At 43.9% G+C, this 19,390-nt stretch overlaps 1 protein-coding gene across 5 annotated transcripts in view; it reads right to left on the bottom strand.

The window, feature by feature from the left end:
• Positions 1–19,390, bottom strand: part of LOC140455409 (netrin-G1-like) — a 42,574-nt gene that overhangs the window by 16,788 nt on the left and 6,396 nt on the right. For all 5 annotated transcript variants that reach the window (XM_072550236.1, XM_072550238.1, XM_072550237.1 and 2 more), the window contains one exon: positions 18,718–19,309. In XM_072550236.1, coding sequence (XP_072406337.1) covers positions 18,718–18,960 — 243 coding nt within the window. In that variant the 5' untranslated portion in view covers positions 18,961–19,309. The remainder of the gene's footprint in view (positions 1–18,717; positions 19,310–19,390) is intronic.

Raw genomic sequence — 19,390 nt, 5'->3', positions numbered from 1 at the left:
TGACATGGAATGTAGGAATATCCTCACAGTCCAATTATTTCCAGGACAAGTTTTTCATAAATCTGTCAGTGCTCCATCACACTACACTCTGTGTTGGACAGTTAGACAATGGGATAATTATATCACTGTTGTGTTGAAGAATGATGTTCACTGTCTAACTAAAAATAGTTTCACATCACCAAAATATTTACAGCCATGAGTTATACAACAGCACAGGATTTGGGAAGCCAATGCTATTCCTCAAGTAGACTGCAGGATCATGGAGAAATAGCAGGGGGAGTGGGACTAGATAGATCTTTCAGAGGATTTGCATAAGTAAAATGCATTGAATGGCCACATTCTGAACAATGTCATCCCCTGACTTTCACAATTATAAATTAGGTTGGTGTGTGCCTTAGAGGAAAACATGGAGGCAATGGTATTACCCTTGATGAGCTTTGAGTCAGAGTCATAGAGATGCACAGCATGGCAACAGACCCTTCGGTCCAACTCATCCATGCTAACCAAATATCCTAACGTATTTGGCCCATACCCCTGCAAACCCTTCCTATTCATATACCCATCCATATGCCTTTTAAGCATTGTAATTGTACCAACCTCCACTACTTCCTCTGGCAGCTAATACCATGCACGCAGCACCCTCTGTGTGAAAAAAGTTGCCCCTTAGGTCCCTTTTAAAGGTTTCCTCTCTCATCTTAAACTTATGCCCTCTAGTTTTGGACTTCCATGCCCTGGGGCAAAGACCTTGACTATTCACCCTATCTATACCCCTCATGATTTCATAAACCTCTATAAGGTCACCCTTCAGCCTCCTGTGCTCAAGGGAAAACAGCTCCAGCCTATTCAGCCTCTCCCTTTAGCTCAAACCCTCCAACCCTGACAACATCCTAAATCTTTTCTGCATTCTTTCAAGTTTCACAACGTCTTTCCTATAGGTGGGAGACCAGAACAAAGGCAAGTGCACTAGCTTTCTTCACTATCCTGTCAACCTGGGACTCCACTTTCAAGGAACTATGAACCTGCACTCCAAGGTCTCTTTGTTCGGCAGCAGTCGCCGGGACCTTACCGTTAAGTGTATGAGCGTTGCCCTATCAAAATGCAGCACCTCATTTTTGTGTAGATTAAACTCCTCCTTCTCTGGGTCCTCTAGATTATGAAGGGAGTGTATTTGGAATGTGCTGTAGATAGGCCTGAACGAGTTGCTTGAATCTTGCACATGGGGCACACCTACAGCCATCGTGCGCTGGTGGTAGAGAGAGTGGAGTTTGTGATGTACCGCGAAAAGATTTCGTGTAAATCGTTGTCATTAATCACGAACTCCATGCAGAAAGCAGCCGCCGTGCGTTGATGGTGGCGAGCGGAGTTGTGGGAGATGCTTTCTCAGGAGCCTGGGAGAGTTGCTCCTGCAGTGAGACCCGGGGACGGGGCACACCGCGGCGCTATCTGAATTCTGCAACATAGTCCTGCCGAAAACGATTCCACCCTGTAAACCATGTACGAGTGAAATCTGTTTCATAGTGGATGTTTGCGGCAATTAAACAAACTAATGTGTGTGCTGAAGACGAAGAGTGTAGTAACACAGAGAGAATCGAGAACAATTAATGTGTAATTGTCACAGCATCGACTAAGGAAATTAACCAAAGCTACAGATTAGGGGAAGAAATATTTTTAGTCCTTTATGTAAGTCAAATTGAGTGAATACTCGTAACCGAACCCAAAAGCTGCGTGGAGTATAAATGAATAATTTAACAGTACAGATGTTAAGTGCTCCTGAATCGCTGTATGCTCGATACATCATTAACAGCTCAGTGTCCCAGTCCTACACCTGATGCTTCTCAATAATGATGCTGTTTCAACAGCGAGGAATCTCGAGTGTCAGTCGCTGGTGGGAGTTCAGTAGAAAATCACAGTGGGAGTGAATAGAGACGCAGAGGGAAGATCTCACTCTACCAATCCTTTTGCATTATCTCTCATTCCCAATCCCCAATCGGGCCACAATTTGCAGTAAGATTGCTTGTTTCCCGTTTTGCCCTGCACCAGTTTGTGTCGGGGTCACCACCAGACTGTTTCAAATCTCGGCTGATCGATTCCTTCTCCCTCTGTAACCTTCTGCTCATGGGAAAACAGTGTTGTCTTTAGCCTTACTTACACTTTAACCTCCCCTACCCCCACTCGTGGCCTACAGTGGACGCCAGCAACAGCTCGGTTTTAAAATTCTCGTCCTGGTGTTCAAATTCCTGGTCTTGCTCTCAACCGCCTCCGGACTACATTGCTCCCAAACCCTTGCCTTTCTTCAATTCTGGCCTTATCGAGCATCGTCCCATTTCATGCTGCACAGTATCGTCTCACCCTACGGTTCCTTTTGTAAACCCCCCTGGATGCACTCCCTTCCATTCAGTCACTCTTAAAAAAGAGAATCGCACCACCCCTCCTCAGATGTGGCTCGCTGTCAATTCCTGTCTGACTTCTCCTTCTGCAAGGAACCTTGGGAATATCTAATTACTGTTGACGGTGCTACATAAATACAAGTTGTTGTTGAACCAGTAATTGATCATCGCCACCCGGCCAAGCCAGAAACTGAATCCGTTCTGGCTGCATCATCACGGGAAGGGAAGAGCTTTTAATATGAAGGATCGTATATTTCAGAAACTGTTTCTGTCACGGTGGAGTGTAAATGCAGGCTCTTGTGAATCATTGTTACTGCAACAAATCCACTCACCCCCTGACGTTTATTTCAGAGCTTTAAGTGCTGTTATCTTGGATTTACAACGTGTCGTGTGACTGAGATCCTGTCGCTATCGCGAACGGAAGCATTCGCTGTCGGCACGGTTCATTCTCCTGGCTAATGATGTTCATTAGCAGGTTATTAAAGACAGAAGTTACTGGCTCCGTAAAGTTCACTCCCACAGAATCTTGTTACTTCCAAGCAGCGAGTAATTTGTCCTTTGCTAGAATTAATTTAAGCACTGGAAAATATCCCAAAGTGATGCACGGGAGCATAAATTAAGAGGGAGTGAATGAAACTATATCCCGTAGGTAGTATTAAGACTGGTGATGGATGGGGATGGAGTAAAGGATGCAGCTCGACATTACCATGAAGCTGAGCTTACCATGAAGATCTCGCCTTCTCAACCTCTCCCTTCACCCGAGGAGCGGTGAACAACGTAGGGTTCAACAAATAACAGAGCAGCCCTGTGGTCCTCAGGGACGATGGCAAATATTTTTTGTCACATGCCGTGGTTGTGAAACGTGCTCTAGAAATGTACGTTTATTTCTATAGAACTGTGTTTCATTTTCAGTTTCACTGACTCTTAGCAGTTGCCGCTCAAGATGCTGACTCCAAGTGGTGTCTGCAGACAATTAGGTTGAGTTCATTTAAAAACAAACCACACACACACATATTCTGGCCATTTGGCTTAACTAGTCCACGATGATGTTTATTTAGCACACCATTGTTTCATTGTTTCATCCCATCAACGTATCCTTTATTTATTTCCCCCGCCCCCCCCCCCCCCCCCCCTCATCTGTACTCCTCGCTTATTCTCAAACTTCTCTGTTATTAGCCTCCATCACTCCTTGCGGTGCTGACTTCCTCACTGTCATTATTTTCGTGGATTTCTTTTCCTCCTGATTCCCACTTGGTTTTATTACTGACTATCTGATGTTTTCCTAGTTCCCCCGCACATCCCCCCCCCTCCCCCCCACTCCAGCCACAATTGGGAACACCTCCTTTGCATTCACCTCATTAAACCCTTTCATCACTTCGAAGCCCTCCACCACCCCCAGCACAAGAGCGCTCGTCAACCTCTCATAGCTCCATTGTGTTGGGCTGAAGTCAGTGCTAAACCAATCTAATGCAGCAAAGAAAGGTTGAGTGCAGCGAAATGATTGTTACTAAGAATCCGGAGAAGCTGTGTTCTAATCCCTCAGTGGGCAGATTGAGAATTTGATCTCAATTTTAAAATTCCAGGAAGCAGTAAACATCAGATAGCAGTGGAATTCCAACTAGCCCAAGAATGTCCTTCAGGAAGGGAAACCTGCTTTTGAACAGTCTTTTGATTTCCCAGGTTACAACAGGCAGATCCATCAGAACTGACATTTGGTCTCAGCTGACTCCCGGTGATGGACGTGTCGTGTGATCCACATTATTGACAGGGCCCTAGTCCACTATTCCTAAGAAATGACAGTCACATTACATTAGACACCGAGCTTCAACATTTGCTGCCCTTACCTAGTCTTGAAGAGTACGTGGCTCCAGCCCCACACGATGCTGTTGATTCTTAACTCCTTTCTAATGTGGCAAATTACACCACCATAACCAGGAGTACTGGGTGTCTTTGTGCACCAGTCACTGCACGCAGGTGCAACAAGAAGTGAAGAAGGCAAATTGTATCCTGACTCTCATAGGAGAAGAATGGGAGGATATGAGCAGGGGTGTTTTGCTGCAATTGTACAGGGTTTTGGTGAGATCACACTTGGAATTCTGTGTGCAGTTTTTGGTCTCCTTATAGGAGGAAGGATGCACAATAGGGAATGTTTACCAGATGGATTCCTGGGGTGGCAGGACTTAGTCTGAAGTAAGACTGCACTGTTTGGGAATTTATTCATTGGAGTTTTGAAGAGTGAAAGGGGATCCCATAGAAACCCATAAAATTCTTACAGGGCTTGACAGGGTAAATACAGAAATGATGTTCCTGATGACTGGAGAGTTCAGATCCAGGGGTCACAGTCTAAGGATATGAGCCAGGTCATTTCGAACTGAAGTAAGGAAAAACATTTTCTCCCAAGGAGGGGTGAGATCGTGGAATTCTCTGCCGCAGAAAGCAGTTAAGACAAACGCATTGCAGGTTTTCAAAGAGTTTAGATTAGATTCCCTACAGCATGAAAACAGACTCTTCAGCCCAACAAGTCCACTCCAGAGAGTAACCCACCTAGATGCTACATTTACCCCTGACTCGGGCCCCTAGCACTATGGGCAACTTAGCATGGCCAATTCACCTGGCCTGCATATCTTTGGACTATCGGAGGAAGCCCACACAGACAGGGGAGAATATACAGACTCCACGCAGGCAGTTGCCCGAGGCGGGGATCGAACGCGGGTCCCTAGCACTGTGAGGCAGCAGTGCTAACCACTGAGTGCTGCCCTTAAGGCTGAAGGGATCAAAGGATATGGAGAGAAAGTGAGGGACCAGTTGGATGGTCAGCTGTGATAATATTGAATGGTGGAGCAGGTTCGAAGGGCCAAATGGCCTGTCCCTGATCCTTTTTTTCCCCTCTGGTTCCGTGTTTTCAGTCGTACACAATACTGCAGACGCTTGACTACCTCCTGAAATGGCAAAGCCTGTCACCAAACCCACTACCAAAGATAATCATGGAGGCTGGGGATGGGAATAAGTTGCCGTGACTCCGACATTCCGAGATTGGATTTCCGAAAGGAGATCCGAGATTGGATTCTATGCCAAGGTCTTGTGAGGCAGCTCGATAGAAATCTAAGCACTGGAATTTAATTACGAAGGCAATGAGCTGATAGAAATGAATGTTTGCACAAGTTAATGAAACTCAGAACTCTGCACCTGGTGTTTGTGTCCAAACATTTCAGAAGTGAGAAGACGAGGCAGAGGTCTCAGCGAATAGAACGCACACTAGAGAAAGAATGAGCATCTATAGTAAATCTCTTCCAAACAGTGATGTAAATCCCACATTATTGCCAAGACGCTGTGTAGGTCAGTCCTTATACAGCACAGTCACCTTTCACTAGACGCTGCACTTTCAATTTAAATCCCCTCCCCCATTCACTCAGTGGGTGATTTGTTTCTAATAAAGTGTCTCTCGGAAAAAGACAATCACCTCCGACTAATCTCCCTACTGGACCCAGCCTCATTCAGCTTCATGACTGTGAGCAATTTGTCACATAGCCCACCGATTCATTGCGAAACTGGATTGAAGCAACCGCTTTCATCCCTGTGTTTACTTTCTCTTCCAGGGTATTGGAGAGGAGGGGGTGAATACAATAACAGCTAACAGCAAGAGCTCAAAGACATCGACAAAAGAGAAAGAATTTCTGGTGAACAAGAAAGGTGGAAAAGGGATGAAAGATAGAGAGGTTGTAGCACCGACTGTGGCTTGCGAAGAGCAGGATCCCACAAACGGCAATGATATAATGAGGGATGTATTATTGAGGGATAAATATTTCTTGAAGAGACGGAGAACTCGGAACTCCACAGCATTGGGATTGAACTCTCGACCTTGCCTGTCTTTTTGTATCTGTATTTATAGTTAAATTTTCGTGTGGGCATTACAGAGAATGAGAAACAGAATAACAGGAGATGGAACTGAGACTCCTCATCATTCAAACTGGTCGATAAATAAATCCATCCACTGATGACAGGGTCTGGGGTCAGTCAGTCATTGTCACATCAGCCAATAAATAATTCTTCAAAGATTGTCCCACTGAGCTGCTAAAGTGAACAGAACATTCCCAAAGGGAACAATGTAGCGAGGGAGGTCTGATCCAGGAATAAAGAGGCTTGTAAAGTTTAATGTGTAGCCTGGTTTATTGGGTCAGTGGTCGGTGAGTGAGAATTTGGTCAGAGTGAGGATTAACAGGGGAAAAGTCTCTGGCCCCAGATCACTTATTGCTGCCTGTTCCAGACCCTCCCATGTGAGAATCAAAATTTTGTCACTGAAGAATAGACTGTAATATTACAGCGCAAATGATTGGCTTGATCAGACAAAAATCCCATTGATTCTTCAAATTTGCTTCAAACATGCACTTTTAAGACAGCAGAAAGTATTGATGACTCATGCAGTACAAATGGAGACCAAACAGTCCATTGTACCCATCCTGACCCTGAGAAACTAATCAAAATTGGTTAAAGAAAAGTCACTTACGATATCTAGAGAGAAGTAATACTGTGTACCGTTCTGGCCACCACATTACCAAAAGGATGTGGACACTTTGGAGACGGTGCAGAGAAGGTCTACGAGGATGTTGCCTGGTATGGAAGGTGCTAGCTATGAAGAGAGGTTGAGTAGGTTAGGTTTATTTTCATTAGAAAAAAGGAGATTGAGGGAGGACCTGATTGAAGGGTATAGACAGGGTGGATAGAGACAAGCTTTTACCCAGGGTAGAGGATTCAATAACGAGAAGTCACTCTTTCAAGGTGAGAGGTGGAAACTTTTAGGGGGATACGTGCGGCAAGTACTTCACACAGAGCGTGGTGGGCGTTTGGAACTCGTTGCCACCAGAGGTGGTAGAGGCAAGCACGGTAGATTCATTTAAGATGTGGCTGGACAGATGCATGAGTAGGTGGGGAGCAGAGGGATACAGATGCTTAGGAACTGAGCGACAGGTTTAGACAGTACATTTGGATCAGTTCAGGCTTGGAGGGCCGAAGGGCCTGTTCCTGGGCTGTAAATTTTCTTTGTCCTTTGTTCTTTGTTCAAAGGAAAACAATTGCTGGACTATCGAAGAAAGAGCAGCAGAATACGACTGGTTAGATAGCTCTTTTAACAAGCTTGCATCAATGGGTTGAATGGTTACTTTCTATGCTGCAAGGCATTACATTGAGAAGAAAAGGAAGAGACAATATAAATAATCCTGAGAGAACCTGGTTATTAGCTCACCTGCTGGTGGATCTTGCTCTGCTGAAATTGGTTACTGCATTTGCAATTCAGTGACTGAATTTTGAAATGTATTGCACAGGCAATGACGCACTTTGGGACCTTGTAAGGTAGTGAATAGTTCGATACCAATGCAAGTCTTAATGTTAAAGATGAAACCCAGAACCTCAATATTAACATTCATCGTCTGTCATGGCTCACTTGGATTTTTTTTAGTGTTGCTGCTCGGACTCAGAAATAATTGGCTGTCAGAGATTTAGCTGCATAAGTCAGACTGTGTTTCGACAGAAGTACTGATGATCCTCCCTTTGCGAGTGAACCTCACAACACATGTAGTGAATGTAGTGAATGGCTCAAGCAATTCTGAATGGTTTCAGAGGAGACGCTTCAGAATTCCCAAGACTTAAGCCAAATACCAGGTGACTGAAATGCAGTAAATGTGATTCCTAACTTCAGGCCTGGGACAACGAACCATTGAATCATAGAGCCACAAGCTTCGCTTCTATTGTTGGGAATGAGTTGAAAATTTTTGTGAGACACAATATGAGGGACACCTTGGGAAACATGAGTGAATTCAGTGGGAGTCATAATTTATTTCTAAATTGAATTTAATTGAAGAGATGACCAGCCAAATAATGGAAGGAGATGATGGATATTATCTTCCCTGGTTTCAGGAAATTGATTAACTGCACCATAGAATAGGCCATTGGGGAAGGCCCAAGGCCAAAGGGACTGGATGGCTGGATTGCAATGCAGAGTGGTGCCAACAGCACCAGTTTAATTGGCTGAAGTCACAGTGAAAGTTCAACTTTCTCAACCCTTGCCCCTCGCCTTTGGCGTGGCTGTTTAGCAGTACCAGAAGGATCTTAGCGAATGGAGATAGGCAATTGGGGGGGCAGAGGGAAAAGCTACTATCCAGGGTTAAGGAGAAGTGTATGCAGCATGCTGAGAATGGGGAACACAATGGGGTTATGAGGTTAACCGATGAAGGAGCAGATGACTCGTGCAAAGGGTGTTCCAAGTCTATTGGTGGGCTGGATGGGTGAGGGGTTAGGGGAAAATGCAAGAGGATTGAGTGAAACTATAAATGAAGCCACAGTAGTAGGGAAAGATTAAAGCATGTTGGGGGGAGAGAGCACATTAGAAGGGGAGGATTTAATGGTACACTGCTGCCCATATATCCACTAGGGCCATCACTGAATGTTTGATCTTCTGAAAATGCACTTCTGTTGCCTGGAGCACTCTGGTACTCTCTGGACAGAGGCTCCACTAATCATGATTATTTGTTGTTCCCTGCACAACGTAGCTCAACTATGGGTGACAATTTAGCAAGAAGGTGAAATGGATCAAACCATATGTCCATGCAAACAGAATAGAGGAGGAGTCCAATGGAGATACTGATGGAGGCAAAGCTGCTAATGTTGCCATTTAAGAAGCCAGGGTGATGTGGTAGACAGGGTAGGTTAACCTAGTAGTGGCTACATTTGAACCTGAATGCTTTTGAACAGACGTAGATGAACATTCGCAGCATGGAGCCTTGGCTGAGAGACATTCCTATCATAAAGGCAATATCTGACTCCTAACATACATGTGAGCATTTTATGCTTCTTTATTGGTATTTGTTTTTTTTATTTTGGTTTTGAGTTCCTGTCCAGATTTTGACCCAGAGCATTCGTACAGTTTCATGTTGGATGACATGCCCTTCCCGAATGGTCAGTGAGCAAGGGACATTAATCTATTGCAGACATTTTGAAGGCCTACAAAATACTGAGTGCCTGCCCAAAGACACACGTCGAGCTCAAGATTTCTCTTTCCCACAGTCACATTCCTCCCAAAGGGCAACAGAGACTGACCGCTTTTGCTCTAGGCCAAACATTGCATGGTGCACATGATCACTTTGGTGATCAGCCCTGGTCTCAAAGTGTTAATTCTTTTTTTCTCCCAGACCTGCTGAGTTTTTCCCCAAATTTCTGTTTTTGTTTCAGAATCAATTAAAAGCCTTCTCTCGGTAGTAAAGGACCACATTACTGGATTACAAAGCACTATTTGTGACTGAAGCAATGTCCTCGTGGTATTATTGCTAGACAATTGATCCCTCGAGACCCAGGTGAAAGTTCTCAGGATCTGGGTTCAAATCCTCTTATGGCAAATGATGCAATTTGAACTCACTTATTTAAAAACAAACCTGGAATTAAGAGCCTAATGATGACCATGAAACCATTGTCAATAGTCAGGAAAAACCCATCTGGTTTGCTGATGTCCTTCATGGATGGAAGCTGTTATCTTTACCTGGTCTGTTCGACATTCGACTCCAGACCCACAGCAATGTTGTTGACTGTTAACTGCTCTCTGGGCAACTAGGGATAGACAATAAGTGCTGGCCTAATCCCATAAATATATAATAAAAATACAAACACTGCATGATTCTACATAATATTGATACCTGCAAATCCAGTGTGATTTGAGGACTCTTTAATCTGTCTATACCTATCACGACGGTTGGGAGCTTTCTCAACAGCTGAGCTTGAGGAGCCCTAGCTGACTGCTCTGCTGTCTTTGGCACGTCTTCCCCACTGCACCCTGCCCCGCCCTAATATTCCTGGGTTGTTCTGAGTGTCTCATGTGTAGATGCAGTTGCAACCTTCTCAGAATTATCAGATGGTGGTGGCCAAGTCATTGGCACAGCAGAGACAGAAAGCCTTGGCACAATGGGACTTCCTGAATGTCTGGCTATCACTCCTTCACCCTGTCTGTACTTAATGGCACGTCCCTCACCCTATTAAGGGGATGGGGCATGGGGAGGAAGGGTAAAGATGCCTGAGCTCCATTTCATCCAGTCAGAGAATGACTGCATCCACAGACTGACTGACAGAGCAAATCCTGCCTCTCTACATTGCCTGTTACCTACTACATGTAGGCAGCCATCTGTTCACACATCCAATGGCATATGGTCTCTTTGCTACACGTTTCTGGCACCTCTGTGAAATGATCCCCTGCTATTTTTAAAATTTATTCATTCATGGGATGTGGGCATCACTACCTAGCCCAAGATTTATTGCCCATCCACAATCAACCAGAGGACAGTTAACAGTTAGCCACATCGCTGTGGGTTTGCAATCATACGTAGGCCAGACCAGGTAGAATCATTGAGTCCCTACAGTGTGGAAGCATGTCATCAAGTCCACACAAAGAGCAACCCACCCAAATCCACCCTGTCACTATAACCCTGCATTTCCCATTTCTAATAATCCACCTGGCCTTCACATCCTTGGACACTATGGGCACTTTACCATGGCCAATCCACCTAAGCCCATCTTTGGACTGTGAGAGAATGGCAGTACCCAAAGGAAACCCATTCAGACACGGGGAGAATGTACAAAGTCCACACAGACAGTCGCCCAAGGCTGGAATCAAACCCTGGTTCCTGGTGCTGTGAGGCAGCAATGTAACCCACTGACACATTGCACTGTCCCAGGTAAGAACAGCAGATTTCCTTCCCTAATTGATGTTAGTGTTTGCTTATGCATCTACAACAACTCATTAATGGCTGAGTGCCGATGCTTATCATCTGGAATGGGCTCATCAAGGACCTGTTCTTCAGTGTAGCTGTAACCTCCCTCTGTAGCTGTGGACTTGGGTCAGTGTTGACCTCACTAGAATGTGACCCTGAAGCTACTCTAGATGAATGAATATCGCTGCATTGGTGGAAGGTGGAGAGGAAGGCGCAGCCTCTGAAGGTGCTGCATCTTCTTCCTTAGAGGTACAGCTCAGGATGGTGCGAGAAATATGGATGGAAAATGGGGCTCTTTTCTTCTCTCATAGATGGGGAGCGAGATCCAGAAGCTGTATGGAAATACATAAAGATTTCACACAATCAAAGAAATGTTACGGGGCCAAAGAAGGCCATTTGGTCCATTGTGTCTATGTTGCCTCTCCAAAAGAACGTCATTACTTAGTGTCATTTTTCTGCCTATTCCTCATAACCTTTCATATTATTTCTTTGCAAATGACCATCCAATGTCCTCATGAATATTTCAGTTGAACCTGCTTCCACCAATTTTCTATGCAGTTAATTCCAGACTCATGTGAAAACGTTGTGTTTCATCTGAAACTTGTTTCCTTTGCAAATCAATTTAAATCTGTGTCCTTGTTATAGACCAGACCAAACCCCTCAAAACATGACAAGGAAATAGCTTAGACCCTAACATTTTTCTTATTTTAAAGGGAAGTGGCAGACATTGCATTACAGATGCAACTTAATTGGTCAAGCTACCAGTCCTGAAGCAAAACACACTTTATTCATACACTGGTTAAAATACAAGCAAAAAAAAGGAATGGAATAACTTAACTCTATTGGAAAACTTACAGAATGATAGATTATTTAATTACTAAACAAGGACTATTCCAATAGAGTAACATCCCATAAACACACCCTTGACAAAGGCAAATTCAATAAAATAGATAGTCTCACATGCATTTCGAGCTGCACGAAGAGAGCCCCAGCTTTCAGCTTTAGCAAAGAGAGACACAGTAACTTTCACAACCCCAACAGCTACTGAAAACCAAACTTAAAATCCAGGTTCTGTGGGAGCTTGACTCCACCCATTCAGGTTGCTTCTACTGTTTCAACTTTAAATAAACACACAAGGCCTCACAATCTGTTTACTTCATCAGCTTGAAGTACGCTGCTCTACACCTCTGTCTCAACCTCTCCATGACAAAAAGGATAACATACACCTTATAAAGCCATAGTATCATTACACCTTGGATTCTTGATCCAATGGCAAGTGGGAACTATTTGTCTATACCTACTCTATCCAGCCTCGTGATGTGGAAAATGTGCACAGATCTCTTCTTACCCTTCTCTCCAAGGAGAATAGACTCAGCCTCTCATAACTGACAGTTCTTATCCCTGGAAGCATTCCTGTAAACCTCTTCTGCACTGTCTCCAATTTAATATTTCTGTGAGCCAAAATATTTTATTTAAGACATTACTATTTCATGTGCATCTAGGAATAGGAGCGTGTTTTTTTTTTCTCTAGTGAGATGTGTGTACACATCCAAATTCCCGTTCAGCGCAGGCAATGATCCCTTGCTCTCCTGCCAGCTACACTGCCTGCAATTTGGAATGGAAGGGTAGGGGTGGTGATGGTCCAGGAACCTTCAATCAGCACATCCCCCTTTCTGTCTCCACACATTCATACTCATTATGCATGTCCTTCTCCTGTGACAAGTGAGTGACATTAAGAGAAATTAGCATGGGTACATGAACACATGGTCTGCTTTCACAGATTGAGATTTCAATCCCCAAAGCTATGAATGCTTTCTTTTTACCATCTGAGGTGGTATCAGATATCTCCGAATGAATGGTGCTTCTGTTTGGTCAAGGAACAAGAGTACGTGAATGACAATAAAGTATTCAAAGGTATGTGCAACTAAGATAATCCTGAAGTGTTTTGACTAAAGCCGCTATTTGTATTGTGTCCTTGTACCATGCAACCTATCAGTGAAAGTGTATTTTATTTGTACATTCTCACATGAAAAGCTGGTGGTGAATGAGCTGTCAAATGTTGTAGAACCTTCAGTGTGTCAACTGTGAACCCCGGCAAACTCATTAAAATGTACAACACGGCTGGAAAGACAGGATGAAGGGACGATGTCTCTCTTTGTGTGGTGACAATCAAGGGGGTCATGGTCTCAGGACATGAGGTGGGCCATTTTATACAGAAATGAGGAGAAATGACCTGATTCATGGGGTGGTGAACCTGTGGAATTCTCTACCAAAGAAGGGTGAACAAGTCAAGTCACTCAATATATTCAAGGAAGAAATAGAATTCTGGAGGCTGAAGGTGTCAAAATGCGTAGGGAAAGTGTGGGAATTTGCTGCTGAGTTAGAGGCCCAACCATGTTCATGTTTAAAGGTAAACAATGGGATAAATGACCTTCTCCTGCTCCTACATTCTAAGTATCTATGTGTGAGTGGCAGTAGCATCGTGATACAAAGATGAAACATGGCTCTAGTTATATTCAGTGTACATGAGGAGTTTGATGGAAATGCCTTACCTATTGCAACCTTGTGCATGCAATGGCAAACCAACAATGCTAACTCACTCTCGTGGGACATGCAGCACTGAACAGGCAATGGCACTTACTGTTGATGGAGTGCAGCAGATCATTCATCTGTTGACAGCACTTCATCCATTGAATCTTGAAACACCCACAGGTACTGACCTCCAGCCACACTGCCTTTGCCAGCAGATGGACTCCTGTTTCCATGGTACAGAAACAGTACATCCTTTCTCCTCTAAAAATCCTGCAGGAGAAGATCAAATGTGGTATTGCTGAAGCACGGAGTTAGTCTCTGTCCAGTGTCAGACATCTTCCAGAGATGAGTGGTGCAGCCAACAGAGGTTGACTGCTGTTCCTGGCTTTCAGAAAGTTACATGCTGTCCGGGTGCCTGTGGACCCAGATGTTGGATCCTGGAAGGTCCCAGTCGGTTTCAGAACTTCTGTCCCAGACCGTTTGGCATTCTATTTGCAGGTTAGTATTCTTACCTGCTCTAGACATGTTCAATGAAATCTCTGAACAGGTCGATTAGAAAAAAGAATGTAATGTCTCAAGCCAACCCAATACTTACTGGAGAAAATTACCTCCTGCTTTTGGGAAAATTGCCACACTTATTTCCAATCGATCAAGATGTACTGTGTCTTACTATACTCAGTGTCCCATTTCTCCCTCTCTCAGTCACACTGTGTCACACTGAAGAGTGTCCCATCTCTCTGCGGATTAGACTGTGGCTAACTGTATCCAGTGTACTGTCTCTTTCTTTCCTATCTACTTAAAGTGGCCAACCTATCACTTGTGCAGAGTCTCAATGAGATTTGTTCTGTAGCTTGCAAAAAACCTCAGATCAATGAAAACTCGTCATTGAAGTGGAATTGCATGTGAACACATTGAGCTGTTGCAAGAAATGAATCTAGTGGGTGATTATAGAATTTGTGGAATATTCTACTTTCAAACTGGCATTGATTAGAATTAACAGACTCCTTTTGGGCCCAAGTGATGAAGAATTGACCATCTCCTCTCCATTGCCTTTTCCATCTCAATAATACTGCTTTGGTCTGCCTCTACCTCAGTTCATCTGTTGCTGAAACCCTCACCTCTGACTTTGCCACCTCCAGACTGGACTATTCCAATAATGTCACAACCTCTCTTACCACCAAGTCTCATCCCTGCTATCATGACAGGGATACACCAGTCCCCAGTTTGGCAAAATATTTTTTTTTACTCTGTGGTTCACTTTCCTCCATGGAGTCACAACCCATTTGTCTCTGGAATCCTGATCCCCAAACTCACCAAATTATTCCTGCCACTTCAATTACAACCTCTTAAACATTCAAGATCTTAACCCCTCTGCCTTCAACTGCCTTGGCCCTAAATTCTGGAATTCCCTCCATAAATGTCTCGACCTCTCGCATCTGATTAACACTGGTGTATTTGACAAGGCTTTTCATTACTGTTCTTTTTGTTGTTCGGTGTGGAAGTGCTGTCTGAATACGTTCCTGTGCAGTCCATTTTACTCCATAAGGCATTCTATCTAGATGCAGTTGTTGTCATAAGCCAAAGCAAACCCCGAAGATTAGTGCCAGGGACGGGTGAATTCATTCTCCTGTCTCACATGTTGGACCAGCGGAAGCATATTCAGCATCTCCACACTAAAGAGAGCGAAAGGTGAACTGCCCCAAAATTGGATGGGTCACAAGGTATGGAAAAAGTAGCGAAACTGCAACAGCACAGGCAATAAACCCATCCACAAAACATCTCCCCTTCAAACCCATGTTGTCTATGAGCTGAGTGTCTCTTCCGTTTTGAAGGACAAACACTTTGCTCTGGAGCTGGCATCACAGAAAGGCCAAACTGGCTTTGTAAAGACACTTTACGATTTGAAGAAAGGCTAGTGAAACAAATGGCATTTTAAAAAATCTGTCAGTTCTGCAATGGCATGGCCAATGAGGCAGACTTTTATTATATTCCCGTACTGCTATGGTGGGTTTTGAACTCATGTCCTTGGGATTACTCCTCCTGTAACTAACCGCAGTGTTCCTGAATCTAATTAACATTTACATTTCATCTAATTTGCAGTTTAAACAAAATCTATTGAATCGTAAAATGGATTAAACCCATCCCATTCCATTTTGACTCAAACACTCGATTGATGAATTAATCTTCGTGAGGTTTGCTTGTTTTTATCCACCCCATGTTGTGAGAAGCTGAGAAACTGGATCACTGTTTCCCCCAATCTCATTTATTGAACACTAATAGTGACTACTTGTCTCATCGCTGAGTGTGTGTGTGTGTCTGTGTATGTGTGTGTGTGTGTTTGTATTGAACTAATAGGGAAGAGAGGGAGGCACAGAGGTTTCTAAGCTTCAGTGCTGTCGAGTGAATAGTCAGGGTTTCTGTTGAAAAGTGTCCAGGTAAGGCAGTTAGAGGGAAATTAATAGTCAGACTTTCATTGAGTATAGGAGTTGTGAAGTCATGTTGTAGTTGTTCGGGACTTTTTTAGCCAACTTTTGGAAAACTGCATTCAATTCTGCTCTCTCTGCTGTCGGAAGGATGTTATGAAACTTGAAAGAGTGCAGAAAAGCATGTTGCCTGGGTTGAAGGGTTGAGCAATTGGGAGAAGCTGAATAGGCTGGGTTTCCTGGACCGTTGGAGGGTGAGGGCTGATCTTACAGAAGTTTATAAAATCATGAGGGGCATGGAGAGGTTGAATAACCAAAGTCTTTTCCCCAGGGTATGGGAATCCAAAATTAGTGGGTGTAGGTTTGAGGTGAGGGGAAAGATTTAGAAGGGACCTAAGGGACAACTTTTTCACACAGAGGGTGGTGAGTGTATGGAATGAGCTGCCAGCGGAAGTGGTGGAGGCTGGTACAATTACAACATTTAAAAGGAATCTGGGTGGGTATACGAATAGGAAGGATTTAGAGGCATATGAACCAAATGCTAGCAAGTTGGACTAGATTAATTTAGGATATCTCATCGGCATGGATAAGTAAGACCAAAGGGCCTGTTTCCACGCTGTGCATTTTTATGACTCTCCTAAAAGCAGTTTCTCTCTCAGTTGTGGACTGGGGACTCTCGCTTACCCTGGATTATTGCTGCAATATTACAAACCCCTACACCCACCGAACCCCGATACATTATATCAGCACAGCATCTGTTGAGGAATGAGTGTCTCTGCACCAACGTCACAGTCACAGTCTGAATACATTCTCACCCTGGAGTCTTTCCGTCTCACTCACCCACTCACACTGAATACAGAATCAGAGAAGCAAAATTCAGGAGATGGAACAGATTGGGAAAGAAGGAGCAAGCGAATGTGCATTTTTAAAAAAAGGAAACGCCGAAAAGTTACCGAATAAGAATAAAAAATACGGGACAAAGGAGTCGAAATTCGGACACCTGGTTCTGACTCTGAAACCTCTCAAGATTTCAGACGTGAAGTTAATATCGCAAGCACCAGGCGATTTTTCCTCCATTGCTGTGTTGCTGTGCACAAATTGAGGAATGCGTCCCCAACATCAAAAGAGTGACCACACTTCAAGAAATAAGTCGCTCACGGTGACGCACTTTGAAACGTCTTGAAACTGTCACTTGCAGAGAACCTGATCTCATTGGTTTCAGCTACGCTTACAATGTTACAGAATGGAACCTGCAAAATTTATTGCAGAAGATTCTTTTAAATAGCAGATTACTGATTGACTTGGAGTGTAATTCCCTGTGATAAACTGCATGTTCTGAAATATATCATACATTTTCAATTATTGTTGAACCATATGTCTGATTCCTACATCAGGAGTTTTCCTTCAAACAATAATGTACAAACTAGTCACCCTGAGGAAATGATTAGCTTAACAACATGACAATTAACATGTAAAAACAATCGTGAATTTACATCTCAATTGCTTACCGGATGCTTTACAGGACTAAACCAGAAAGGGTCAGACACTGTGAGATTGCAACAATTCCCACAGAAATCCAGTCTGGTGCATTTTGGCCTGAATCAGAACTTCATGAACTGAAATATTTCATAGCATCACCAAGACGTTTGAACATTATAAACATCAGTGACAAGAAACAGAATAGGACAGATTTCTCACTCCAGACATAATCCCACAATCTCCACATGAAATGAAGTCCCTCATCCCTGTTAACTGGTTTTAGCACTATCTCCAAGAAATGAAAATCTCGGATGTTGTCTCACAATGGACACAATCTTCCAACCTGGGCCTGAGCAGTCATAGAGTCATAGAGATGTACAGCATGGAAACAGACCCTGGTCCAACTTCTCCATGCCAACCAGATATCCCAACCCAATCTAGTCCCACCTGCCAGCACCCAGCCCATATTCCTCCAAACCCTTCCTATTCATATACCCATCCAAATGCATCTTAAACATTGCAATTGTACCAGCCTCCATCACTTCTTCTGGCAACTCATTCCATACACGTACCACCTGTGCATGAAAAAATTGCCCCTTAGGTCGCTTTTATATCTTTCCCTTCTCACCCTAAACCAATGCCCTCTAGAGAAGAGACTTTCTCTATTTACCCTATTCATGCCCCTCATGCTTTTATAAATCTCTGTAAGGTCACCCCTCAGCCTCCGATACTTCAGGGAAAACAGCATCATCCTATAGCTCAAATCCTCCAACCATGGCAACATACTTGTAAATCTTTTCTGAACCCTTTCAAGTTTCACAACATCCTTCTGATAGGAAGGAGACCAGAATTGCACATATTATTCCAAAAGTGGCCTAACCAATGTCCTGTATACTGGAGACGCAACATGATCTCCCAACTTTTATACTCAGTACTCTGACCAATAAAGGAAAGCATAACAATGCCTTCTTCATGATCCTATCACTTCTAAAGATTTTATAACACTTCCTTGATTTTGTACTCCATGCACCTGGTAATGAATCCAATGTCAGAGTGCGAACAGAATTCACTTTGACAGAGGCCATTCAGTGAGCCTCTGTTCACAGTGCCAGACACAACAGCGGCCGGTTCAGAAATGATTGTACTTACCAGAGTGCAGTACATCTCGGGGGTCTCTCCACATGTGCTGTTGGGGGGATCCAGACTGATCTTCAGGAACCTGGTGAGCAGCGTGGTCTCTGGTTGGCAGGCCATGTAATCCCAACTCATCCATTTGTCCCAGTGTATCCGGGTCTTACATAGGTCGTAGTGTCCCCAGGATGGGAAGTGCTGTGCAGAGAGAGACAGGGTCACATAAAGGATCTGAAGGGGTAGCAGGCTGGTTAGATGCATCACTCCAACTGGACCCACTTAGAGAGGGGGCTATCTCAGTTCGTCTGGGGGTGTTTCTCTGCTCTTGTACCACCCTCACTCAGGGACCAACTCAATGCGGGCAGATGTTCTTAGCCTTGGAACTCATTCTATCTTCTGCAGTGTTGGTGTAAATATTCCAGGAGTTGGGACTGTAGGTGATGTTCTGGTTGTTCTTATTTGAGATTTTGTTTTCTTTCCAGATCTGTTTGCTGTGTCAGGCAGATGTTCTGGGTGTCTGATACAGTTAGTGCAGGAAGCCAATGTGAAGGCATTCTCCAGACCAGATCCTGTTCCCCATTGTTCATGTCTTCTCTCACAAATCATTTGCCTATTAGAAAAGGAATCAAATACATAGATTAAGAACAGACAGTGGCCCTAAACTTCAGCCTTCAACCACAATCCACCCTCA

The sequence above is a fragment of the Chiloscyllium punctatum genome, chromosome 30 (assembly GCF_047496795.1).
Source record: "Chiloscyllium punctatum isolate Juve2018m chromosome 30, sChiPun1.3, whole genome shotgun sequence".
In the NCBI taxonomy this organism is placed as follows: Eukaryota; Metazoa; Chordata; class Chondrichthyes; order Orectolobiformes; family Hemiscylliidae; genus Chiloscyllium; species Chiloscyllium punctatum.
The sequence above is the reverse complement of the archived record's forward strand: the minus strand, read 5'-3'. Positions and strand labels throughout refer to the sequence as shown.